This window comes from Meriones unguiculatus (assembly GCF_030254825.1).
Source record: "Meriones unguiculatus strain TT.TT164.6M chromosome X unlocalized genomic scaffold, Bangor_MerUng_6.1 ChrX_unordered_Scaffold_30, whole genome shotgun sequence".
Lineage (NCBI taxonomy): Eukaryota > Metazoa > Chordata > Mammalia > Rodentia > Muridae > Meriones > Meriones unguiculatus.
Genome location: NW_026843706.1, coordinates 12,427,480 through 12,451,734, shown reverse-complemented (window position 1 = coordinate 12,451,734; position 24,255 = coordinate 12,427,480). Strand labels below are relative to the sequence as shown.

General features: G+C 44.4%; 2 protein-coding genes across 2 annotated transcripts; one reads left to right on the top strand and one right to left on the bottom strand.

Annotated features, from left to right (window-relative positions):
• Positions 1–1,109: 1,109 nt before the first annotated feature.
• On the bottom strand, positions 1,110–1,967 carry LOC132651520 (melanoma-associated antigen 10-like). The gene has a single exon (XM_060376774.1). It carries the CDS (start codon positions 1,965–1,967, stop codon positions 1,110–1,112), a length of 858 nt encoding a protein of 285 aa, XP_060232757.1.
• Positions 1,968–16,178: 14,211 nt separating this feature from the next.
• LOC132651519 (melanoma-associated antigen 10-like) lies at positions 16,179–17,036 on the top strand. Its single transcript, XM_060376773.1, has one exon. The coding sequence runs from the start codon at positions 16,179–16,181 to the stop codon at positions 17,034–17,036; it is 858 nt and encodes a 285-aa protein (XP_060232756.1).
• The last annotated feature ends 7,219 nt before the right edge of the window (positions 17,037–24,255 follow it).

Genomic DNA, 24,255 nt, shown 5'->3' with positions numbered 1-24,255 from the left:
GAACTGTTTTAAAATTGGAAAAGGAACTGCTCAGAATTGAAAACTTTACTTCTTGGGCGTAAGAGAGAGCATGACATAATTCCTTTGGTATAAGAAGACACCCCATTTCTTCTTGATATAGCCGCTGATGATAGACTTTATCATTTATGGGTAAAGACAGCTCTAGATTTACCCAGAATTCCCCTGTGAACACAGAACCTTGCAATGGTCCTCAACGAATCAGACAGTAAGTGGAATGCCTTATTTATTTGCATTGTGATTTTATTAAAACAACTTGCAGATAAAAAACCACACACTGAACTTAACCACATCCAAACTACATATCTGTCAGTTAGCTTCTCTTCTTCTGAAGCTGTGGAGCTTCCCGCCAGAAAAATTTATTAGGATGTAATTCCTTACACATTTTCAAAACATCAGGTATATTTAAGTTTACACATGTAACTTAATTTTATGGCGAAACAGATTTTGTTGAAGGGGAAAATATGAGTTAACATTTTCTTTCATTTTTCTCAATTTCTCAACATTGGATATATTGCTAGGTTCTTCCACAATTCAAATTAAATTCATATTCCTCAGTTATCTTATTACAGACCACAACATAAGATGGGAGCTTTTGTTATATAAAATGACAAAAGATGGCCAGGTGTGGTGGCACAATATTTAATACTCAAGAAGAAGAAGCAGGCAGATATCTGCGATTTCAAGGCCAGCTTGGTCTACATAGAGAATTTCAGCCTAGATAGGGCTATATAGTGTAACCCTACTTCAGAAAGTAATCAATGTGTTATCAATGCCATTTACAGACTTAGAACACGAAGCCCATGAAATCCTCCAATTAAGAGGAACAAAATTTGAAAAAAATAATTCCAAAAAAAATAGTTATTTACTTCCAAGTTCTAGTGCCACCACATTCAGAAGCTTCCTGCATGAAGTCTCAGACTCTTCACTGTGTCTGAAGTCAGCAGTTAGTGTTGTAAGTGGTAAAGGGGTGGTGGCACTAGAACTTGTGTTGGACAGGGCACTATGCCATTTGTGGTGGCAATTCTAAACAAAATTCCCTGTTCTCTCAAAGCTTCCTGAACACAGGGATGGGAAGGAGCTGGAATCACTTAGGTCATACTGTTGACCCAAACCAAATACTCTAAGACATCTATAATTCTGGCTTCAGCCTGGGCCCTTGGGCCCCACAGGAACTCGTGGTGAGGGGGATCACTGTCAGGCACCAGACTGTATTGCAGATACCCCTCCTGCACAAAATTTTCAGTGAAAAGCTCCTTGGCATTCCCAGCTACGTAGTGATTTTCCACAGAAGTTACTCCCATCCTATTGAGTGCTCGCCAGATCACGTCCTCATGGACACGGTCGCCATGCATGCAGATGACACCTAGGGCAATTATTAGGAGGCCTGTCTTAGGCATGCCCTGGACATCAGTAAGCATGCCGTCATAGGTGATCCCCAGGGCTATGGCAATGGAATAGGTATGGACAACAGGGTCCACTTCTATCACATCAAGGCCAAAGACTATCTTCAAACCCACAGTGGCCTCATTAAAGATCCTATCGTAATGCGGCTCATCATCTTTGATAATATTTTCTACAATCTCTGCCTTGTTGGTCAGCTCCTTCATTCTGTACTTGAAGAGCAGGAACTGCACCACACCACCCACCTTTGCAATTAGTGCATGCTGCAATTGAATGGGCTCCTCCTCTCTTTGGTAGCCAGGGGCCTCATCAGATGGGGATATTGGAATGGCAGCCATGACAATGGGAGGAGACGGAGCTCTCTGAGGACTCTGGTGAATTGGTATTCCACCAGCGGGCTTCTTCCTGGGAAGGGTTGGGCTACTGAAAGAGGAGGAGTTATTGTCAGTGGACTCTCCCCACTCAGCCATCAGGCCCTTTTCTTCTCTTTGGGCCTGAGATTCTCCCTGAAACTGGAAACACTGCCTCTTCTGACCATGAGACATGCTGACGTTCCTTGCAGCTTGAAGGCAGGAGGATGGACAGGATCACAGTGATACGGACTCAGACCTGGGGCAAGAAGAGGCAGTGTGAGAATACATTGCTGACAGTTGAAACCTGTCAAAATAGTCAAAATAGTTTTTCTCTCGGGTGGTTCCGTATGGCAACAGGGGAACCCAACTGCCTGTCAGTCCTATTACTTTTGAGACTGAGGGAAGTAGTGAGAAATGTCTCCAGAGCACAGCTATGTTTACAGAGCTTGACATTTCAGTGGTGCTGGGAACTATGGAGTCCCTGTGTTCTGGGGTGGATGGGAGCCTTGGTACCTCCCTCTCACTCTTGACTGCTTGGTCTGACCCCATGTCTGACCTCAGGATCCGTCCCTAGACTAAGCCCTTCATTTCTGGCCCCTGGAGCTCCTGTAAGAGCTGCCGAGGCATCCCAGAGCTTCAGACTCTGAGAACACCATGTATCCGGCTCCCATAGGAAAGGAGAGCTGGACTCTGGGGCACACTTCTGTTGTCTCCTGTGATACCTTCTGCAGTCACGCTGAGCTCTCAACTTTGCACTGTCAGGACCTACACCCACCCCTCTGCCATCCTGCGGCCCAAGTCCTTGCAATGGAAGTCCACAGCTCTGGGCTGGAAAAAGGGAGTGAGGCAGCCTTACATCTGGCTAAACTTGCCTGGGGTGATGGGAAGAGGTAACACACTTCCCTAAAGTCCTTGTGTATTGGGAGGTGGAGCCTGTCTCATACTTACCTTGATAAATGGCAAGGACTGAACTGCTTCCCCTGAGAAACGGAACTCACCCTCCTTAATGTGGAGGCTTATTTCTGTGAGGAGGAAGAAGAGGTAAGTGAGGGGAGGGAATGTGTCCCACATCCAACAGAAGGGCTGGGTCCCGTGTGTTTACATGATGGGAGTCTCTCTGTCCTCACCTTGAGTCCTGACACAACTCCGAGGTTTTTGGTGCTTGAGTCAAGATCTGCTTGATGAAGCCTTCAGCTCTCTGAGATGAACAACCTAGAAACAGATAAAGGGCTTAGTCTGATGGCCCTGACCCAAAGTCTGCTGAGGCAGATAGAGGATGTTGGTCTTCATTTGAACAAAGCCCACCCCTATTATGGTGAAGGCCATTAAGAGCTGCGGTTAGGTTTTACTATTAGGACCGGGGCTTCCTCAGTACATCCTCAATGATCTCACCACGTCCCTTCACAGAGCTTGCCCCTCAAAAATGTTTCGTAAACTGAGTGCAGTCTAAGTATACAGGAGGCCGAGGAGAAGCTCACCTGGTCTCGACAGAGTTTCAGGACAGCTTGGACTACATAATGAGGATCATCTCAAAACAAAACCAAATAAACGAACCAAACCAAAGAGCCTGTCTCAAAAAGTCAAAACAATCAAAACGACAATATCTCTGAAATACATACACACAAACAACCATAAGTTCACTGGCACACACCTACCCATAAATAAAAACAAAAACAAACCTAACAGCAAAAAAGAGAAAAACAATAACTCTGATTCTCTACTGAGGAGGAAGTGACTTTGAGGAGGTGGAGGTTACCACTGGATTCTGTGGGGGAGGGGCTGTTCCCCTGTCAGGTCTGGGGCTTTGTCAGTCCCATAGCCTTAACATGTCTCCTCGTGTATCCCAGCCCTCAGAAAAATGTTTCTTAAATAGTGCGTGGTGGCACATGCCTGCAGTACCAACATTAAGGAGGTTGGGGCAGACTGTACTGCAAGGTCAATCTGTACAACTTTTGGGACACTCTGGGCTAGGTAGAGGGGATCCTGTTCTAAAACAAAACCAGGGACTGAAGAGATGGATCACTGGAGCACCTGCTGGTTTTATAGGGCACTGGAGCTTGGTTCCTAGCCCCCACTTTGGCTGGCTCACAACTCGGAGCTCTGGAGAATCCAGTGCCTGCTTCTGGCCTCGACCTCGAATTCACTAGCTCCATCACTGAAAACACACTCAAATACACAAATAAAAGTAAAATAAACGTAACCTTCCCTCCCTCCCCACAAAAACCCCAACCAACCAACCAACAACAAAACTAAAACAAAAAATCATAGGGACGAGAAGGTGAGGGCTCTGGAACTCTTCTGAGGAGGAAGAGACTGGAGAGAGGCTTCTTGCTTATTATGTGGGAGGCCCTCTCTCAGGGCGGCTGCGTCCCTCTTCTGAGTCTCAGCTTGTTTCCTCATAGAGCTTCAGCTCTTTCCGCTCGGCCCACCTCATAAGGTGGTTCTGAATGTCAGAGTCCACGGAGGCCAGCTTCCTAAAGTTTGCAGACTAACCAGGAATCAAGTAGCGTTATATGCTGACTAACTCTCTTGGGTAGCGCTTCCAGAGTCCACCCTCAGCTTTCCAACCAACCCCTCAGAGAATTGGAACCTTCTCCATTCAAAATGGCTCCCCAGCGGGACGTGCTCCATCACATTTACGTTCGTGGCCCCGGCGAGGCTGAAAACCTATTGCCAAGTTTGAGGCCAGCGCGGACTGCACAATAAGAGCCTGTCTCAATCAGTGAAACCAACCACCAACCAAGAGAAGCACAGCCGTCGGCCCTCACCCTGACGGCTTGGTCACGGAGGACAGGAAGACGGCTAATTCCTACCACTCACGCCAGGGTCGGCTGTGGCGGTTGGGAACACAGATTACAGCAGTAGTGGACATGACAGCGGTGCCTTCGAATTATCTGGGGGTCCTTTGTCGAGGCTGGGGCTCTCCCACTCCACCCTCAAGGTCTTACCCACTCGCTTCAAAGCTCCTCTGTCTTCTCCTGCTTCAGACAGCCGTGGATCTGGACTCAGGCTCCCAGAATGCAGCGAGGCAGAAGGCGCGAACAGAGTGCTTCCCTCTGACCTGGGGGCGTGTTAGCGTGGAGCACAAAGCATGCTGAGTGCAGATGGGCTACTTGGAGAACTTGCATGAGGACTGCCGTTTCCTCAACTTACCGTCAGGGTCTCGGGTTTTCTCACAGACCTTGGTTCCATTTCTTCTCAGTGGACCTCGGAAAAAGGCTCTAGGCAGGTGGTGGAAGCAGAAGGATAAGAATACTAATTATTATTACTATTATTATCATTATTATTTCGTGTAAAGTAGTTCCGCTTTGATTACAGGCTAACCACAGAGGAACACGTGTATTATTTTGGACTCTTCTAACCAGACTGAGGCTTTAAAAAAATGATTCTCTCAGCTCATAAAATACATCCCCGCGTGCAGTTTACCCATCTTCCAGTCCTCAGAGTTCCCACCTCCCCTGTCCCACAGATCCACCCCTTCGATTTTTCTTCAGAAATGATCAGGCCTCCCGGAGTGAGACTTTCCTGGTGTGCCTTGACTCCTAAATGCTCAGGCTCTCTCTGCTCTGCCGGTCTGAAATGGGGACGTCAGATAAGGTTCTCAACACCCGGCCCATCCCTTAACTCTCCCAGATTAAATTTAGTGGATGTTGCATTCCATAACTCACACTAAGGGCTGAGCCTGACTCTCTAGAGGCCGATGGTCCTTCCCGTGATGCTAGACAGTGCCTGAGCCTGTTTTTGTCTGGGAGTGTGCTCAGAGGTCACAACAGGGATAAAACTGGGATTCCTCTGTCCTGGGTTCCTTCAGTCTTCTCCTTCAGCCCAGACAGTACCTAAGCCACTTCTTTAAAACATTTGTTAAAGCTAAAATACTCATATAATTTTCCCCTTTCCTCTCCTCCCTCCAAAGCCCTTCTTATATAGCCTTCACATTGCTCCATGTGGAATTCAGGGATTCTTTTTCTTTAATTGTTATTACACACACACACACACACAAAAAAAAAATATGTAAATACAAACTGCTTGGTCCATTTAGTGTAACTGGTATGTATATGATTTCAGAGCTGTTCTTTGGTGTTGAATAACCAACTCAGGGGTTCATCTTTGGGTATGACTATTTCTTCTGCTCTCAGCACTCCTTAGTTACTTTGCCTCAGAAGAGGACCCCATAAAATTTCCCTCTTCTGTGTCAACATGAATACTGGTGGCATAGTTATGTACATCTTGTTTAGGGAACAATATCAGTGAGGTATCATGGGTACTGTTTCTTACACCTTTCTAGGAGATAAAACCTTCAGAGAAGATTTCCTAGTCCTCTGATTCAATCTTTCTGTCCACTCTTCCTAGATGATTCCTGGGCCTTAGTGTAGGAGTTTTCTTGTAGATGTTTCAACTAGGGTTGCACAGCCCACCATCAGCTGTTTTATGTACTTTGACCAGCCGTGTTTTTTGTTTTTGTTTTTGTTTTGTAATGGTTTCCACCTATTGCAAAAAAAGGTCATTTGATGAGGAGTATGTTTGCTAGTTTTATGCCAACCTGTCACAAGCTAGAGTTGTTTGAGAAGAGCCTCGATTTAGAAAATGTTCCCAACTGATTGGCCTGTGGGCTGTCTTCTTTATTCATAATTGATAAAGGAGGGCCCAGCTAACTGTGGGTGGTGCCATTCCTGGACTAGTGGTCTTAGGTGTTATAAGAAAGCAGGCTGAGCAAGCCATGAGGATTAAGCCCGTGAGCAGTGTTCCTCCATGATCTCTGCATCAGTTCCTGTCTCCAGGTTCCTGCCTTGAGCTCCTGCCTTGGCTTCCTTGGATGACAGACTACAAGTTGGAAGCTGAAATAATCTTTTCCTCCCCAAGTTCCTTTTGGTCATGGTCTTTTATCACAGCGATAGAAACCCCAAGACAAAGGGCGAGAGCTATGCTTCTCTGTGGGTGTAAGGATAAGCATTAAGCGTTCAGGTATGAATTATGCTGAGAAGATAAAGTGAGAGCGGTAGGTTCTCCTTCAAGTTCTATCACCTCCCTAGCCTTACACGGATGGGTTGGTTCCCGATACCAGACATGATTTTCCTCCTATTGAATGGGCCGTATGTCCTGTTAGGAAACTGTTATTGCTAAAGTATGAATGCCATAATTGTGCCCTTAGGGATATTGTGCTATGCTGGTCATTGTGCTCTATAGGCGGGAACACACACACACACACACACACACACACACACACACTCACTCACACTCATAAAAACACAAAAATGGAAACCATAATAAACCAGAAAGGAACCAATAAAGTAAAATGCCCAAAAAAAAGCAGTATGAGAAAAAAAATCTCCAGAAATGCTATTGAGTTCATTTTGTGTTGGCCATCTACTGCTGGCCATGAGACCTGCCCTTAGGTGTGGTTTATATACCCAGTGAGACTCCATTAGAGAAACCTGTTTTCCTTTTGCAAGTGGTTATCAATTGCAGATAGCTTCTTGTTTAGGGATGGGGATTTCTGTACACCTTTTCTCTCAGCCCTAGGATCCCACCTTACTAAGACCTGTACAGACCCTGTCCATGCTGCTGCAATCTCTGAGAGTGCAACTGTGCTTCCGTATTGTATTGCTGTGTCTGGAAGACATGCTTTCCTCAGTGTCATCCCTCCCATCGGGCTCTTAACAATCATTCTGCGTCATCTCTGTATAGTTCCCTATGCCCTGAGGAGAGGTGATGATGAAGACGTCCCATTCAGACTGTTTCAAGGTCTCTACTCACTCTCTGCGCCTTCTCCAGCTGTGGGTCTCTGTATTAGTTCTCTTCTGCAGGAGGAAACTTCTCTGATGATGGCTGAATGATCTATGGTGTAGCAGGATGTCATTAATAGTCACATTAATGCTGTGTTCCCTTAGTAAAACAATAGTGTTTGGTTTTCTCATTAATCCATGTTTTCTTGATTCTTATGTATGTCATTTAAGTTTTTTGCATATGTCATTTGTAAATTTCCCCCAAATAATATTTTTATTAATTATTTGGAAATTTCATACAGTGTGCCCAGATCACGCTTGCTTCCCATTCCTCCAAGGTCCACCTTCCCAACTTTGCCCAACTCCAAACCAAACCCCCAAACCCTCACCAACTCCAGATTGTGTTTACCATACACTCATTGATGTATGGTTGAACTCCCAGTGTCCAGTCTCTTAAAGAAAACTGAGCGTCCCTTTTCCACCCTCTTCTCCAACTGTGAAGAGCTACACTTTAGCATCTTTATCACAGTTTTAAAGGAATCTCTTCAATGGCTTCCTGTCTGGGCTGCTGCTTGTGTGGGAGGGGGGAGCTTGTCACAGAAGTCTTCAATGGCTTCCATTCTCAGTTGTAAATCTGTGGTTTTCAATACTACTGAAAAGGAAGCTTCCTTGCCCATAATAGCAGGCGGCAGCATGGATCACAGGCTTCTGCACAGTTTTCAGTGGCAGCCTGGATCATGTCCTTCGGAGCAGCACAGAACACAGAAGAGGAACACTAACATTGCCTACAGCAGCAGCACAGACCATGAAAGTGTTCAAGGAGACTTCATTCAGAAAATGAACCATTCATCATCTCTTCCTGTTGTTCAACATCAGGGTGATCATGTGGTTTGGCAGCATGCCTGGGGGTCAGAATCTTCCTGAAACCCAGGCTTCTGTACTCCACACTGCACACTGCCCTCAGTGCTGGCTGCCTTGCCTGCACTCCAGACTTGACCATCGTGTTTACAGCCAGCGAACAGCACCATGACCAGCCCCATGCTCTCCTCCCCAACTTGGTGAGCCTCACAAGCAATGGCCTGATCCGCAGCAGCAGCAGCAGCAGCAACAGCAGCAACAGCAGCAGCAGCAGCAGCAGCAGCAGCAGCAGCAGCAGCAGCAGCAGCAGCAGCAAGGGCTCCATACTGTGCGCCAACTCATTTAAATTTCACACTGAGGTCCCTGGCATGTGCTGATTGCCAGGAACCTTGTGTAAGTCCGTAATCTGTGCTGCCACTGACTGTAAAGGACAAGGAAACTACTTTTTCAGGGGAACTGATGACTGCAGACTCACAGAAGAAAAACCGACCACTAAAAGGTGCAGGAAACAGAGACCCCACTTGTTTGTAGGCTCAAAGATCATCCTCCCCCAAACACTAAACTGGAAGCCTTACTATATATGCAGAGGACCTAAAGGGCAAAAAGATAGAAGACTGTATGCATGTATGTATGTATGTATGTATGTATGTATGTATGTATGATACAATTAAAAATACTAAAAAGGGAACACTAGAGCAGGGGTGAAGACTTTATGTAAGCACTAGCTAGACTTCCCCATGTTCAGTGAACTGTGTAGCTGTTGTCTTCATCCATGGGGCCTGGCTATTAGTTGTGTAGAGCAACTTACAGTCTTGGCAACTTACAGTCTATGTCTCGTCCCTAACTCTCCCCCCCACAAGAATTAGTAATGAAAATGCAGAGCATCCAAACAAGGCTTCTGGGTTCAGCCAGCCCTGGGTTCAGCTTGGACAGAAGGAAGAGCTTTATTAAGTCTGGGATGGAGCAGACTTTACTATTCTATTCTGTCTTGCCTTTCCCTCACCTTTCACCCTAGAATCCCAATCTGAGAAAGACACCAGCTGTCTGTCTTTCCAATGTATCATTTGTTGTAGAAATGAGTGGTGCATTTCCTGCCCAGTTTTATTTGCACTGTGGGTTGTCTCTGCAAAGAGAACAATCTGTTGGATCTCAAGAGTTTGCCCAATATATTTTTACAATTTGTATTATCCTCATTAGTAGCAAGGCTACAAACTCTTGACATACTTAAAACCAAGTTTTGCTAAGATTGTGACCATTCCTGATGAGGCTTCCTTACTCTGTTTATACAGCAACCTTACTTTCAATCCATTAACTACTGAATGCATCCACTAAGCATTCCATCTGCATGATCCCATCCTGTGGTAGAATGAAGGAACTTTCCAGGTAATCTACAACCCAGCATCCAAGGTAACTTGTCCTACTGAAAGTGCAGTGTGTTCTTGTTTGTTGAATGCCGTCCTGAGATTAATATGAAATCTACATTATCAGTGTTGGGTTTTCAGGGGAAGGAGGGAAGGATGTTAAAGTATCTCTCCAATATACTTAAACTATGAAATAGGCAGCTGGTCGGGGTCATCCATGTGCAACTGTCTCAGAATTTGCACCCACAATCATGCTAGATTGTGTCCCTGGGATCATTATTCTTCAGCTCAGGTGAAAGTATCAGAATTTTGCACAGTAGCATAGAAGACGACTTAAGATAATATTAGAGGTTTCTTCCAGTTGCAATTAAATCAATAACGTTCTGGAAGCATTAGAACTATGAGCTGATACACCTGAGCTGAAGAATACTTTAACATCCTTCCCTCCTTCCCCTGAAAATACAACACTGATAATATAGATTTCATATTAATCTCAAGACATCATTCAACAAACAAGAACACACTGCACTTTCAGTAGGACAAGTTGCAATTGCCTTGGTTTAGGGTTGGGCAAAGTTGGGAAGGTGGACCTTGGAGGAATGGGAAGCAAGCGTGATCTGGGCACACTGTATGAAATTTCCAAATAATTAATAAAAATATTATTTGGGGGAAATTTACAAATGACATATGCAAAAAACTTAAATGACATACATAAGAATCAAGAAAACATGGATTAATGAGAAAACCAAACACTATTGTTTTACTAAGGGAACACAGCATTAATGTGACTATTAATGACATCCTGCTACACCATAGATCATTCAGCCATCATCAGAGAAGTTTCCTCCTGCAGAAGAGAACTAATACAGAGACCCACAGCTGGAGAAGGCGCAGAGAGTGAGTAGAGACCTTGAAACAGTCTGAATGGGACGTCTTCATCATCACCTCTCCTCAGGGCATAGGGAACTATACAGAGATGACGCAGAATGATTGTTAAGAGCCCGATGGGAGGGATGACACTGAGGAAAGCATGTCTTCCAGACACAGCAATACAATACGGAAGCACAGTTGCACTCTCAGAGATTGCAGCAGCATGGACAGGGTCTGTACAGGTCTTAGTAAGGTGGGATCCTAGGGCTGAGAGAAAAGGTGTACAGAAATCCCCATCCCTAAACAAGAAGCTATCTGCAATTGATAACCACTTGCAAAAGGAAAACAGGTTTCTCTAATGGAGTCTCACTGGGTATATAAACCACACCTAAGGGCAGGTCTCATGGCCAGCAGTAGATGGCCAACACAAAATGAACTCAATAGCATTTCTGGAGATTTTTTTTCTCATACTGCTTTTTTTTGGGCATTTTACTTTATTGGTTCCTTTCTGGTTTATTATGGTTTCCATTTTTGTGTTTTTATGAGTGTGAGTGAGTGTGTGTGTGTGTGTGTGTGTGTGTGTGTGTGTGTTCCCGCCTATAGAGCACAATGACCAGCATAGCACAATATCCCTAAGGGCACAATTATGGCATTCATACTTTAGCAATAACAGTTTCCTAACAGGACATACGGCCCATTCAATAGGAGGAAAATCATGTCTGGTATCGGGAACCAACCCATCCGTGTAAGGCTAGGGAGGTGATAGAACTTGAAGGAGAACCTACCGCTCTCACTTTATCTTCTCAGCATAATTCATACCTGAACGCTTAATGCTTATCCTTACACCCACAGAGAAGCATAGCTCTCGCCCTTTGTCTTGGGGTTTCTATCGCTGTGATAAAAGACCATGACCAAAAGGAACTTGGGGAGGAAAAGATTATTTCAGCTTCCAACTTGTAGTCTGTCATCCAAGGAAGCCAAGGCAGGAGCTCAAGGCAGGAACCTGGAGACAGGAACTGATGCAGAGATCATGGAGGAACACTGCTCACGGGCTTAATCCTCATGGCTTGCTCAGCCTGCTTTCTTATAACACCTAAGACCACTAGTCCAGGAATGGCACCACCCACAGTTAGCTGGGCCCTCCTTTATCAATTATGAATAAAGAAGACAGCCCACAGGCCAATCAGTTGGGAACATTTTCTAAATCGAGGCTCTTCTCAAACAACTCTAGCTTGTGACAGGTTGGCATAAAACTAGCAAACATACTCCTCATCAAATGACCTTTTTTTGCAATAGGTGGAAACCATTACAAAACAAAAACAAAAACAAAAAACACGGCTGGTCAAAGTACATAAAACAGCTGATGGTGGGCTGTGCAACCCTAGTTGAAACATCTACAAGAAAACTCCTACACTAAGGCCCAGGAATCATCTAGGAAGAGTGGACAGAAAGATTGAATCAGAGGACTAGGAAATCTTCTCTGAAGGTTTTATCTCCTAGAAAGGTGTAAGAAACAGTACCCATGATACCTCACTGATATTGTTCCCTAAACAAGATGTACATAACTATGCCACCAGTATTCATGTTGACACAGAAGAGGGAAATTTTATGGGGTCCTCTTCTGAGGCAAAGTAACTAAGGAGTGCTGAGAGCAGAAGAAATAGTCATACCCAAAGATGAACCCCTGAGTTGGTTATTCAACACCAAAGAACAGCTCTGAAATCATATACATACCAGTTACACTAAATGGACCAAGCAGTTTGTATTTACATATTTTTTTTTTTTGTGTGTGTGTGTGTGTGTAATAACAATTAAAGAAAAAGAATCCCTGAATTCCACATGGAGCAATGTGAAGGCTATATAAGAAGGGCTTTGGAGGGAGGAGAGGAAAGGGGAAAATTATATGAGTATTTTAGCTTTAACAAATGTTTTAAAGAAGTGGCTTAGGTACTGTCTGGGCTGAAGGAGAAGACTGAAGGAACCCAGGACAGAGGAATCCCAGTTTTATCCCTGTTGTGACCTCTGAGCACACTCCCAGACAAAAACAGGCTCAGGCACTGTCTAGCATCACGGGAAGGACCATCGGCCTCTAGAGAGTCAGGCTCAGCCCTTAGTGTGAGTTATGGAATGCAACATCCACTAAATTTAATCTGGGAGAGTTAAGGGATGGGCCGGGTGTTGAGAACCTTATCTGACGTCCCCATTTCAGACCGGCAGAGCAGAGAGAGCCTGAGCATTTAGGAGTCAAGGCACACCAGGAAAGTCTCACTCCGGGAGGCCTGATCATTTCTGAAGAAAAATCGAAGGGGTGGATCTGTGGGACAGGGGAGGTGGGAACTCTGAGGACTGGAAGATGGGTAAACTGCACGCGGGGATGTATTTTATGAGCTGAGAGAATCATTTTTTTAAAGCCTCAGTCTGGTTAGAAGAGTCCAAAATAATACACGTGTTCCTCTGTGGTTAGCCTGTAATCAAAGCGGAACTACTTTACACGAAATAATAATGATAATAATAGTAATAATAATTAGTATTCTTATCCTTCTGCTTCCACCACCTGCCTAGAGCCTTTTTCCGAGGTCCACTGAGAAGAAATGGAACCAAGGTCTGTGAGAAAACCCGAGACCCTGACGGTAAGTTGAGGAAACGGCAGTCCTCATGCAAGTTCTCCAAGTAGCCCATCTGCACTCAGCATGCTTTGTGCTCCACGCTAACACGCCCCCAGGTCAGAGGGAAGCACTCTGTTCGCGCCTTCTGCCTCGCTGCATTCTGGGAGCCTGAGTCCAGATCCACGGCTGTCTGAAGCAGGAGAAGACAGAGGAGCTTTGAAGCGAGTGGGTAAGACCTTGAGGGTGGAGTGGGAGAGCCCCAGCCTCGACAAAGGACCCCCAGATAATTCGAAGGCACCGCTGTCATGTCCACTACTGCTGTAATCTGTGTTCCCAACCGCCACAGCCGACCCTGGCGTGAGTGGTAGGAATTAGCCGTCTTCCTGTCCTCCGTGACCAAGCCGTCAGGGTGAGGGCCGACGGCTGTGCTTCTCTTGGTTGGTGGTTGGTTTCACTGATTGAGACAGGCTCTTATTGTGCAGTCCGCGCTGGCCTCAAACTTGGCAATAGGTTTTCAGCCTCGCCGGGGCCACGAACGTAAATGTGATGGAGCACGTCCCGCTGGGGAGCCATTTTGAATGGAGAAGGTTCCAATTCTCTGAGGGGTTGGTTGGAAAGCTGAGGGTGGACTCTGGAAGCGCTACCCAAGAGAGTTAGTCAGCATATAACGCTACTTGATTCCTGGTTAGTCTGCAAACTTTAGGAAGCTGGCCTCCGTGGACTCTGACATTCAGAACCACCTTATGAGGTGGGCCGAGCGGAAAGAGCTGAAGCTCTATGAGGAAACAAGCTGAGACTCAGAAGAGGGACGCAGCCGCCCTGAGAGAGGGCCTCCCACATAATAAGCAAGAAGCCTCTCTCCAGTCTCTTCCTCCTCAGAAGAGTTCCAGAGCCCTCACCTTCTCGTCCCTATGATTTTTTGTTTTAGTTTTGTTGTTGGTTGGTTGGTTGGGGTTTTTGTGGGGAGGGAGGGAAGGTTACGTTTATTTTACTTTTATTTGTGTATTTGAGTGTGTTTTCAGTGATGGAGCTAGTGAATTCGAGGTCGAGGCCAGAAGCAGGCACTGGATTCTCCAGAGCTCCGAGTTGTGAGCCAGCCAAAGTGGGGGCTAGGAACCAAGCTCCAGTGCCCTATAAAACCAGCAGGTGCTCCAGTGATCCATCTCTTCAGTCCCTGGTTTTGTTTTAGAACAGGATCCCCTCTACCTAGCCCAGAGTGTCCCAAAAGTTGTACAGATTGACCTTGCAGTACAGTCTGCCCCAACCTCCTTAATGTTGGTACTGCAGGCATGTGCCACCACGCACTATTTAAGAAACATTTTTCTGAGGGCTGGGATACACGAGGAGACATGTTAAGGCTATGGGACTGACAAAGCCCCAGACCTGACAGGGGAACAGCCCCTCCCCCACAGAATCCAGTGGTAACCTCCACCTCCTCAAAGTCACTTCCTCCTCAGTAGAGAATCAGAGTTATTGTTTTTCTCTTTTTTGCTGTTAGGTTTGTTTTTGTTTTTATTTATGGGTAGGTGTGTGCCAGTGAACTTATGGTTGTTTGTGTGTATGTATTTCAGAGATATTGTCGTTTTGATTGTTTTGACTTTTTGAGACAGGCTCTTTGGTTTGGTTCGTTTATTTGGTTTTGTTTTGAGATGATCCTCATTATGTAGTCCAAGCTGTCCTGAAACTCTGTCGAGACCAGGTGAGCTTCTCCTCGGCCTCCTGTATACTTAGACTGCACTCAGTTTACGAAACATTTTTGAGGGGCAAGCTCTGTGAAGGGACGTGGTGAGATCATTGAGGATGTACTGAGGAAGCCCCGGTCCTAATAGTAAAACCTAACCGCAGCTCTTAATGGCCTTCACCATAATAGGGGTGGGCTTTGTTCAAATGAAGACCAACATCCTCTATCTGCCTCAGCAGACTTTGGGTCAGGGCCATCAGACTAAGCCCTTTATCTGTTTCTAGGTTGTTCATCTCAGAGAGCTGAAGGCTTCATCAAGCAGATCTTGACTCAAGCACCAAAAACCTCGGAGTTGTGTCAGGACTCAAGGTGAGGACAGAGAGACTCCCATCATGTAAACACACGGGACCCAGCCCTTCTGTTGGATGTGGGACACATTCCCTCCCCTCACTTACCTCTTCTTCCTCCTCACAGAAATAAGCCTCCACATTAAGGAGGGTGAGTTCCGTTTCTCAGGGGAAGCAGTTCAGTCCTTGCCATTTATCAAGGTAAGTATGAGACAGGCTCCACCTCCCAATACACAAGGACTTTAGGGAAGTGTGTTACCTCTTCCCATCACCCCAGGCAAGTTTAGCCAGATGTAAGGCTGCCTCACTCCCTTTTTCCAGCCCAGAGCTGTGGACTTCCATTGCAAGGACTTGGGCCGCAGGATGGCAGAGGGGTGGGTGTAGGTCCTGACAGTGCAAAGTTGAGAGCTCAGCGTGACTGCAGAAGGTATCACAGGAGACAACAGAAGTGTGCCCCAGAGTCCAGCTCTCCTTTCCTATGGGAGCCGGATACATGGTGTTCTCAGAGTCTGAAGCTCTGGGATGCCTCGGCAGCTCTTACAGGAGCTCCAGGGGCCAGAAATGAAGGGCTTAGTCTAGGGACGGATCCTGAGGTCAGACATGGGGTCAGACCAAGCAGTCAAGAGTGAGAGGGAGGTACCAAGGCTCCCATCCACCCCAGAACACAGGGACTCCATAGTTCCCAGCACCACTGAAATGTCAAGCTCTGTAAACATAGCTGTGCTCTGGAGACATTTCTCACTACTTCCCTCAGTCTCAAAAGTAATAGGACTGACAGGCAGTTGGGTTCCCCTGTTGCCATACGGAACCACCCGAGAGAAAAACTATTTTGACTATTTTGACAGGTTTCAACTGTCAGCAATGTATTCTCACACTGCCTCTTCTTGCCCCAGGTCTGAGTCCGTATCACTGTGATCCTGTCCATCCTCCTGCCTTCAAGCTGCAAGGAACGTCAGCATGTCTCATGGTCAGAAGAGGCAGTGTTTCCAGTTTCAGGGAGAATCTCAGGCCCAAAGAGAAGAAAAGGGCCTGATGGCTGAGTGGGGAGAGTCCACTGACAATAACTCCTCCTCTTTCAGTAGCCCAACCCTTCCCAGGAAGAAGCCCGCTGGTGGAATACCAATTCACCAGAGTCCTCAGAGAGCTCCGTCTCCTCCCAATGTCATGGCTGCCATTCCAATATCCCCATCTGATGAGGCCCCTGGCTACCAAAGAGAGGAGGAGCCCATTCAATTGCAGCATGCACTAATTGCAAAGGTGGGTGGTGTGGTGCAGTTCCTGCTCTTCAAGTACAGAATGAAGGAGCTGACCAACAAGGCAGAGATTGTAGAAAATATTATCAAAGATGATGAGCCGCATTACGATAGGATCTTTAATGAGGCCACTGTGGGTTTGAAGATAGTCTTTGGCCTTGATGTGATAGAAGTGGACCCTGTTGTCCATACCTATTCCATTGCCATAGCCCTGGGGATCACCTATGACGGCATGCTTACTGATGTCCAGGGCATGCCTAAGACAGGCCTCCTAATAATTGCCCTAGGTGTCATCTGCATGCATGGCGACCGTGTCCATGAGGACGTGATCTGGCGAGCACTCAATAGGATGGGAGTAACTTCTGTGGAAAATCACTACGTAGCTGGGAATGCCAAGGAGCTTTTCACTGAAAATTTTGTGCAGGAGGGGTATCTGCAATACAGTCTGGTGCCTGACAGTGATCCCCCTCACCACGAGTTCCTGTGGGGCCCAAGGGCCCAGGCTGAAGCCAGAATTATAGATGTCTTAGAGTATTTGGTTTGGGTCAACAGTATGACCTAAGTGATTCCAGCTCCTTCCCATCCCTGTGTTCAGGAAGCTTTGAGAGAACAGGGAATTTTGTTTAGAATTGCCACCACAAATGGCATAGTGCCCTGTCCAACACAAGTTCTAGTGCCACCACCCCTTTACCACTTACAACACTAACTGCTGACTTCAGACACAGTGAAGAGTCTGAGACTTCATGCAGGAAGCTTCTGAATGTGGTGGCACTAGAACTTGGAAGTAAATAACTATTTTTTTTGGAATTATTTTTTTCAAATTTTGTTCCTCTTAATTGGAGGATTTCATGGGCTTCGTGTTCTAAGTCTGTAAATGGCATTGATAACACATTGATTACTTTCTGAAGTAGGGTTACACTATATAGCCCTATCTAGGCTGAAATTCTCTATGTAGACCAAGCTGGCCTTGAAATCGCAGATATCTGCCTGCTTCTTCTTCTTGAGTATTAAATATTGTGCCACCACACCTGGCCATCTTTTGTCATTTTATATAACAAAAGCTCCCATCTTATGTTGTGGTCTGTAATAAGATAACTGAGGAATATGAATTTAATTTGAATTGTGGAAGAACCTAGCAATATATCCAATGTTGAGAAATTGAGAAAAATGAAAGAAAATGTTAACTCATATTTTCCCCTTCAACAAAATCTGTTTCGCCATAAAATTAAGTTACATGTGTAAACTTAAATATACCTGATGTTTTGAAAATGTGTAAGGAATTACATCCTAATAAATTTTTCTGGCGGGAAGCTCCACAGCTTCAGAAGAAGAGAAGCTAACTGACAGATATGTAGTTTGGATGTGGTTAAGTTCAGTGTGTGGTTTTTTATCTGCAAGTTGTTTTAATAAAATCACAATGCAAATAAATAAGGCATTCCACTTACTGTCTGATTCGTTGAGGACCATTGCAAGGTTCTGTGTTCACAGGGGAATTCTGGGTAAATCTAGAGCTGTCTTTACCCATAAATGATAAAGTCTATCATCAGCGGCTATATCAAGAAGAAATGGGGTGTCTTCTTATACCAAAGGAATTATGTCATGCTCTCTCTTACGCCCAAGAAGTAAAGTTTTCAATTCTGAGCAGTTCCTTTTCCAATTTTAAAACAGTTCCTTCTGATGTTAGTTTGGGTTTTTAATTATTTTATTGTTAGTGATTTTGTGTACGTGTGTGGGTCTGCGCATGTCAGTGCCAGTGTGCTAGGAGGCCCGAGTTGTCAGATGCCCCTGGAGCTGAAGTTATAGGCATAATACACTTCCTACAGGTGCTAGAAATTGAACCTGGCTCCTTTGGAAGAGAAGTATGGTCTCTTAACCAGTGAGCTATCTCTCCAGTGCCATAAACAGTTCCTTTTGGATAGCAGATGGATATGACAGACAGGAATCCCCATCTAGATCTTGTGCAGGAAATGTGGTCTTCAGTGTGATGCAGAGTTGGTGGGACTTCCAAGAGGTTGAGTCAAATGGGAACTCTTTGGGAGCATCATCCTCCTGGAAATAACTGATATATTCTATTTAGGAAGTTATCTTCTTCCTGTGCCAATGAGTTCAAGGCTGACCTCCACTCTCTTCTAATAGATGTAGTGTATCTGATTTTACATTGAGGTCTTTGATCCAATTGGACTTGAGTTTTGTGCAGGTGGCCTTGCCTGGCATCAATGGATGGGGATGAGCTCAGCCTTGATATGACTTGAAGTGCTGGAGTGGGTTGGTGGGGGCCCCTTTTCTGAGGAGGAGGAGAGAGGTATAGGAGTAAGAGGGTGGGAAGTTGGGACTGGGATGAGAGGAGGGAAGGGGCTACGATCAGATTGTAAATGGAATGTATAAATAAAAAATAAATTTAAAACAGTAATAACTGGAGGCTGGAGAGGTGGCTCAGAGGTTAAGAGCACTGCCCGCGCTTCCAAAAGTCCTGAGTACAATTCCCAGCAACCACATGATGGTTCACAGCCATCTATAATGATATCTGGTGCCCTCTTCTGGCCGGCAGGTGTACAAGCAGGCAAAACATTGTATACATTAAAAAAAGTAATAACTGATATAATTCCCAGAGTACCCTGAGTATTTCTTGCGAGAGGTGGTTATTGAAAGAGTTAGCCTTTGAGTTGGAGATATGACTCCGTTCCTCTGGCAGAGGACTTAGATTTGGAACGCAGACCCACATAGCAGCTTTCTGAAACTCCCAAACTGCACTTCCAGGGAATCTGATGTCCTCTTCTGGTCTTCACAGGTACCAAGCATAAATGTGGTGCAAAGATATATTCAGGCAAAGCATTCATAAAATAAAAATAATCATTTTTTTTAAAAAGAGCCTGACTCCTGAATAGCTCTCTGGATTCCTGATCTGTCCCTCTTGCACACAATCCCACTATAATGGTGGCTGCCATGAGGCCTTTATCAGAGCAGAGTTGTGTTCTTGGACTTTTAATCTCTAAAATTAGGGGCCAAGTAAAGCCCTCTTTACAAGGTACCCAATGAACTAAATGGAAGAGCATTCAGAAACTGACAAAACTAATGTGAGAAAGGGATTACTTTTGGATAAAGGTCATCATCTTGGGGACGTCCTGGAAGCAGGAGCTGGAGGTAGCTGTTCAAGAAAAGAGCTAGAATGCCTGTGTTCAGCCACCTTTCCATCAAAACCAGTGACGGGCATGGCCAGAGACTAACCTGATAAACCCCAGCAGGTATGCCTGGAGGCTTATTTCCTAGGTGATGCTGGCATTTTCAATATCAGTATTATCATCACAACACCAGATGGGGTCCCAGCCCTGAGAGGAGGAGTGGATGAAGAGTCTCATCCCTAATCAAAAAGCGGTTTGAACTGGCAAAGGGGAAATCTGTTTTCTCCAACAACTGTCAACCACATTCCAGGACAAACCCCATGTCCAGCAATAGCTGGGCAACACAAAACAAATGCTATGATTTGTTGTTGTTGCTGTGTTATGCCCAGTTCCTGAGACCCCCAAAGACCACCAGGAACTGACTCTGCTAAAAATACATGAGGGTTTATTTAATACAAGCTCGAGCCTGGGTCACAGCAACCTCCTTGATGAAGAGGAGGAGTGTGGTGGGAAGGTCTAGGGATGCAAGGTTTTTAAAGAGAAAAAACGAAAGTAGGGGCTACATGCCTTGGCATTACATGATTGGGTACGGGAAATTGCCTTTTGAAACGATTGGTTTACTTTAGGCTCCAAGATCTGGGCTGGTTTCTTAACAACCGTATCTCTAGTGGGCAGGAAAAGAAAGTGGTAAGGCGAGTTCCTCTCGGTAGGTGGCTGGACGTGTTCAGGCTTGTACTTTAAACTCTAAACAAATACCGCCCCCCAAAACCCTAGTATTTAATTCTTTGGTCTCTCAGTTGTTATTGTTGTTTTGAGTTTGTTGGATTTGGGTTTTGTTTTGATTTTTGTTTTTGTTTGTTTGGGTTGTTTGGTTTGTTTTTGTCTTATTGATTTTTTGCTGTGTGCTTTGATTTCTGTTTTTTGTTTTGTGGTTTTTTTTTTTTTGAGTGAGAAAAAGAAAACAGAGTTAGGTGGGTAGGGACATAGAACTTGGAGAAGGGGAAGGAACATGATGAAAACATGTCATATGAAAATAGGTCAAAGCAGGAAATAATGTTCCTCTCGGTTTCAAAACATATGTTAGCAAGTCGAGGCTTTAGAGTTTCAGAAAAGGTCTTGAAGGACTTTCTTGATTTTATTAAGAAGGTCAGTTCTTGGTTCCTGGCAGAAGGAGACTATACTACTCTCCAATCTCAAATAAAAATACCAAGAGAAGTCTTGGAAGCAATTATACATAATGCTGTCAAGCATGGAGGAAGTTGCCACCCCTTGGAACCAAGGGAACTACTTTATCAGGAATCAAGCAGACAAATGAGGAATCGTATCAAGACTTTGTGTCTCGACTTGAGGAGGCAATCAATAGGATGTTGCCTCCATCTGAGGGAACAGAAATATTGTTAAAGCAGTTAGCATGGGGGAATGCAAATTCTCTATGCCAGGATCTGATTAGGCCTCTGAGAAAGACAGGGTCTATTCAAGATTACATAAAGGCTTGTGTGGATGCCTCACCAGCAGTCATGCAAGGCATGGCATATGCTGCAGCCATGAAAGGTCAGACATTCAGTGCCTATATTAAGAAGACTTATGGAGGAGGGAAAAGAGACTCCTCCGAACCCACATGTTTTAAGTGTGGAAAAATAGGGCACATACAAAGAATGTGTCCAGGGGAAGGTAAACAGGAGAGGTCAAAAAGGGGTCCTGCTCCTGGTATCTGTCCTCGATGTAAAAAGGGGAAACATTGGAAAAATGAGTGCAAATCCAAGTTCCACAAGGATGGAATTTCTCTGACAGGAGAAAAGGAGGAGAAGTCAGAGGACAAGACAAAAAGCCAAATGAGAGGCAACCTCTCAGCCCCAAAGCAAAAAGAGAGGAAAAAAAATGTGAACCAAAGAGTTTACTCAATCCTGAGGCTCCAGAATTTACTATCCATGATTTGCCTAGAGCCACTCCAGGAAGTGCTGGTCTGGACCTCTCAGTAAATAAAGATATAATCCTCTCATCATGGGATGGAGTAACCTTAATCTCCACCTCCGTCCTAGGGACTTTACCTCAAGGCACGGTTGGGTTAATTATCAGCCGAAGCTCAAATTATAAAAGAAACTCTGAGGTTCTGCCTGGGGTAATAGACTCAGATTTTCAAGGAGAAATAAAAGTAATGGTAAAGGCATTAAAGGAAACTATACAACTGCATAAAGGACAAAGAATAGCTCAATTGCTGTTGTTGCCTTATGTAAATCTACCAAATCCAGTATTAAAACAGGAAACTCTCGCTGACTCCCAAGAAGATGATACAACTGGACACAACTGAAACACCTAATGAAAGCAACGGAAGAATTGGTAAAGACTCAGCAAAAGCCAAAGACTCCTGAATTTATATTTCTTGCTGTATTATCATTACTTATGTGTCAAACTGCTGTTGTGCATAGTAAACGTTATTGGGCTTATGTACTAAAACCACCCCTCATACATCCTGTGGGTTGGATGGATCCAGATTATGTAAAAGTACTAACCAATGACACAGAGCTTCTCGGGGGGTTCCAAGATTATGAGGGAAGAATAAATAACTCAGCCTAGTTAAGTTTTGAGGGCAGAGCTAATTCACTCCCTATCTGCATTGCTCTAAAGGGATCTCCACCATATGGTTGCTTGCCTATGAATTATCGAACTTTTCTCACAGACGCTCCTGATTTGGCGGCTAAAGGTAAAAGGAAAGATAGTAAAAGGTTAATGTGGGAGCTTCAGATTTCTACTTTGGGGTATGTTAACTACAATGAAACCTTTGAAAAGGCTCCTTTTATGCCCCTACCTCTTTGTGTGGAAAAATTTAGAGATAAAAATCAATTTTGGGAAGGTAGCCTTACAGGTGCTCCCAAATGGTTGGAATGTGGCTTCCCTCAGGCTGCGGCTAAACATGTGCCTGTAGGAACCCATATGGAAGTTTGGGATTTTTCAATTGCTTCCGGTAATTATGATTATACTGGATATTTAAAAAAAATAATTCAGATAAATTTAATGGATATAATCCTCCAGGAATTGGACAAAAAGTACAAAGATGGTTCTCACCTGGTTATGTGAAACCTATCTGGGTCTCTAGAGACCCTAAGACTAATGCTACAGTTTCTCATTATGACTTGTTTGGATTGGCAGCTAGTGCCAATATGATCTTACAAAAAAAGCCTAAGGAGAAAAACTCTGTGCCATTGGCAGCCAGGGCATGTGTTGCTTATCCCTTTGCTCTTCTTATGGGATATGCTCCTCAAATTAACATAACTCATGTTGGGAATTCTTATAAAATTCATTTTGTAGCTTTCAGAGTCACTAATTGTATTGACTCTAGTTTGGATATGAGCATTGCTGTTATGATTTTAATTAAGAGGCCTGCTTATGTTATGCTTCCTGTTGATTTACAGGAAGAAGAATGGTATGAAAATACTGCTTTAAAGGTTTTAGAAAAGTTAAGTGAATTAATTAGGCCTAAGAGATTTGTTGCAACACTTATATTAGGAATTTCAGCACTAATTGCGATTTTGTCTGCTTTTGCTATTTCTACTACAGCTTTAGTATAAAGCTGTAGTATAAGAGATACATACAGCAAACTTTGTTAATGAGATGAATAAGAATATTTCCTTAGCTCTTTCAGAACAGTTTATTATAGACAAAAAGCTGGAATCTAAGATAAATGCTTTAGAAGAAGTAGTTTTAGCTTTAGGGCAAGATATGGTTAATATTAAGACAAGAATGGGAACTCGATGCCATGCTGCCTCCTCATATATTTGTGTTACGCCTTTACCATATAATGCTTCTGACCAATGGGAAAAGGTAAAAAAAAAAAATCATTTACAAGGAGTCTGGAAGGATACGGATATTACTCATGATTTACATAGTTTGCAGAAAAATATAGCAGCAATTAGCAAGGCTCATTTGGATGAAGCAAGTTTGAGTTCCTTAGCTTCTGATTTAGAGTCGGGAATTACAAATTTAAATTCTTTAAATTGGACTCAATATTTAGTCATAATAGGAGTCCTAATTTTATTATGCTTACTGGTTGTGCTCCTGTTTCCTTGTCTTTTTAGATTATTGCTCCATTCCATACGCACTGTGAAGCAAGTCGTGTTCGAGTTGTGTCTTAAATACAAAAAAGGGGGGAACTGCCACACCAACTCCAGTATCGCCTGTGTAGCATGACAATGGTCGTGCTGCTAGATGGGAGGTACTTTCCCTTGGGAATAAGCTCCCTGGAGGTCTCTGCCAAAGTATTCGCCCCTGGCCACCTAAGCCAAAAAGACATACTCTGAGATTCCTACACTTCCTCGGTTGCCGGGTTGGATTAATGAGCTTTTTGTTGTTTCTCTATGATTCTTGGAACAGCACAATTAACTATTAAAGGAAACACATTTCTGATAGATTATTAAAAGCTTTAGCAAGAATAGAGTGGAAGAAAAATAAAATTTTAGGAGAAGTAATGGATCAGATTCAGTATCAGGAACTGCTTGTGGAAAATCCAGACATTATAGGTAATGAAAGAGCAAGAGCTTTAGGTCTTTCTAAGGAAAATATTTCATCAGGATCTGTCAAAATAAATGCTCTGGGTACTCCCACTCCAGTCATTCATGGGAGGAAGCATTACAGGATTAAGGGAAAATAGTGGGCTCCTCCTTTAGG

Excerpts from the sequence above, each read along its gene's own strand:
- LOC132651520 (XM_060376774.1), bottom strand. The coding sequence starts at position 1,967 with ATGTCTCATGGTCAGAAGAGGCAGTGTTTCCAGTTTCAGGGAGAATCT.
- LOC132651519 (XM_060376773.1), top strand. The coding sequence starts at position 16,179 with ATGTCTCATGGTCAGAAGAGGCAGTGTTTCCAGTTTCAGGGAGAATCT.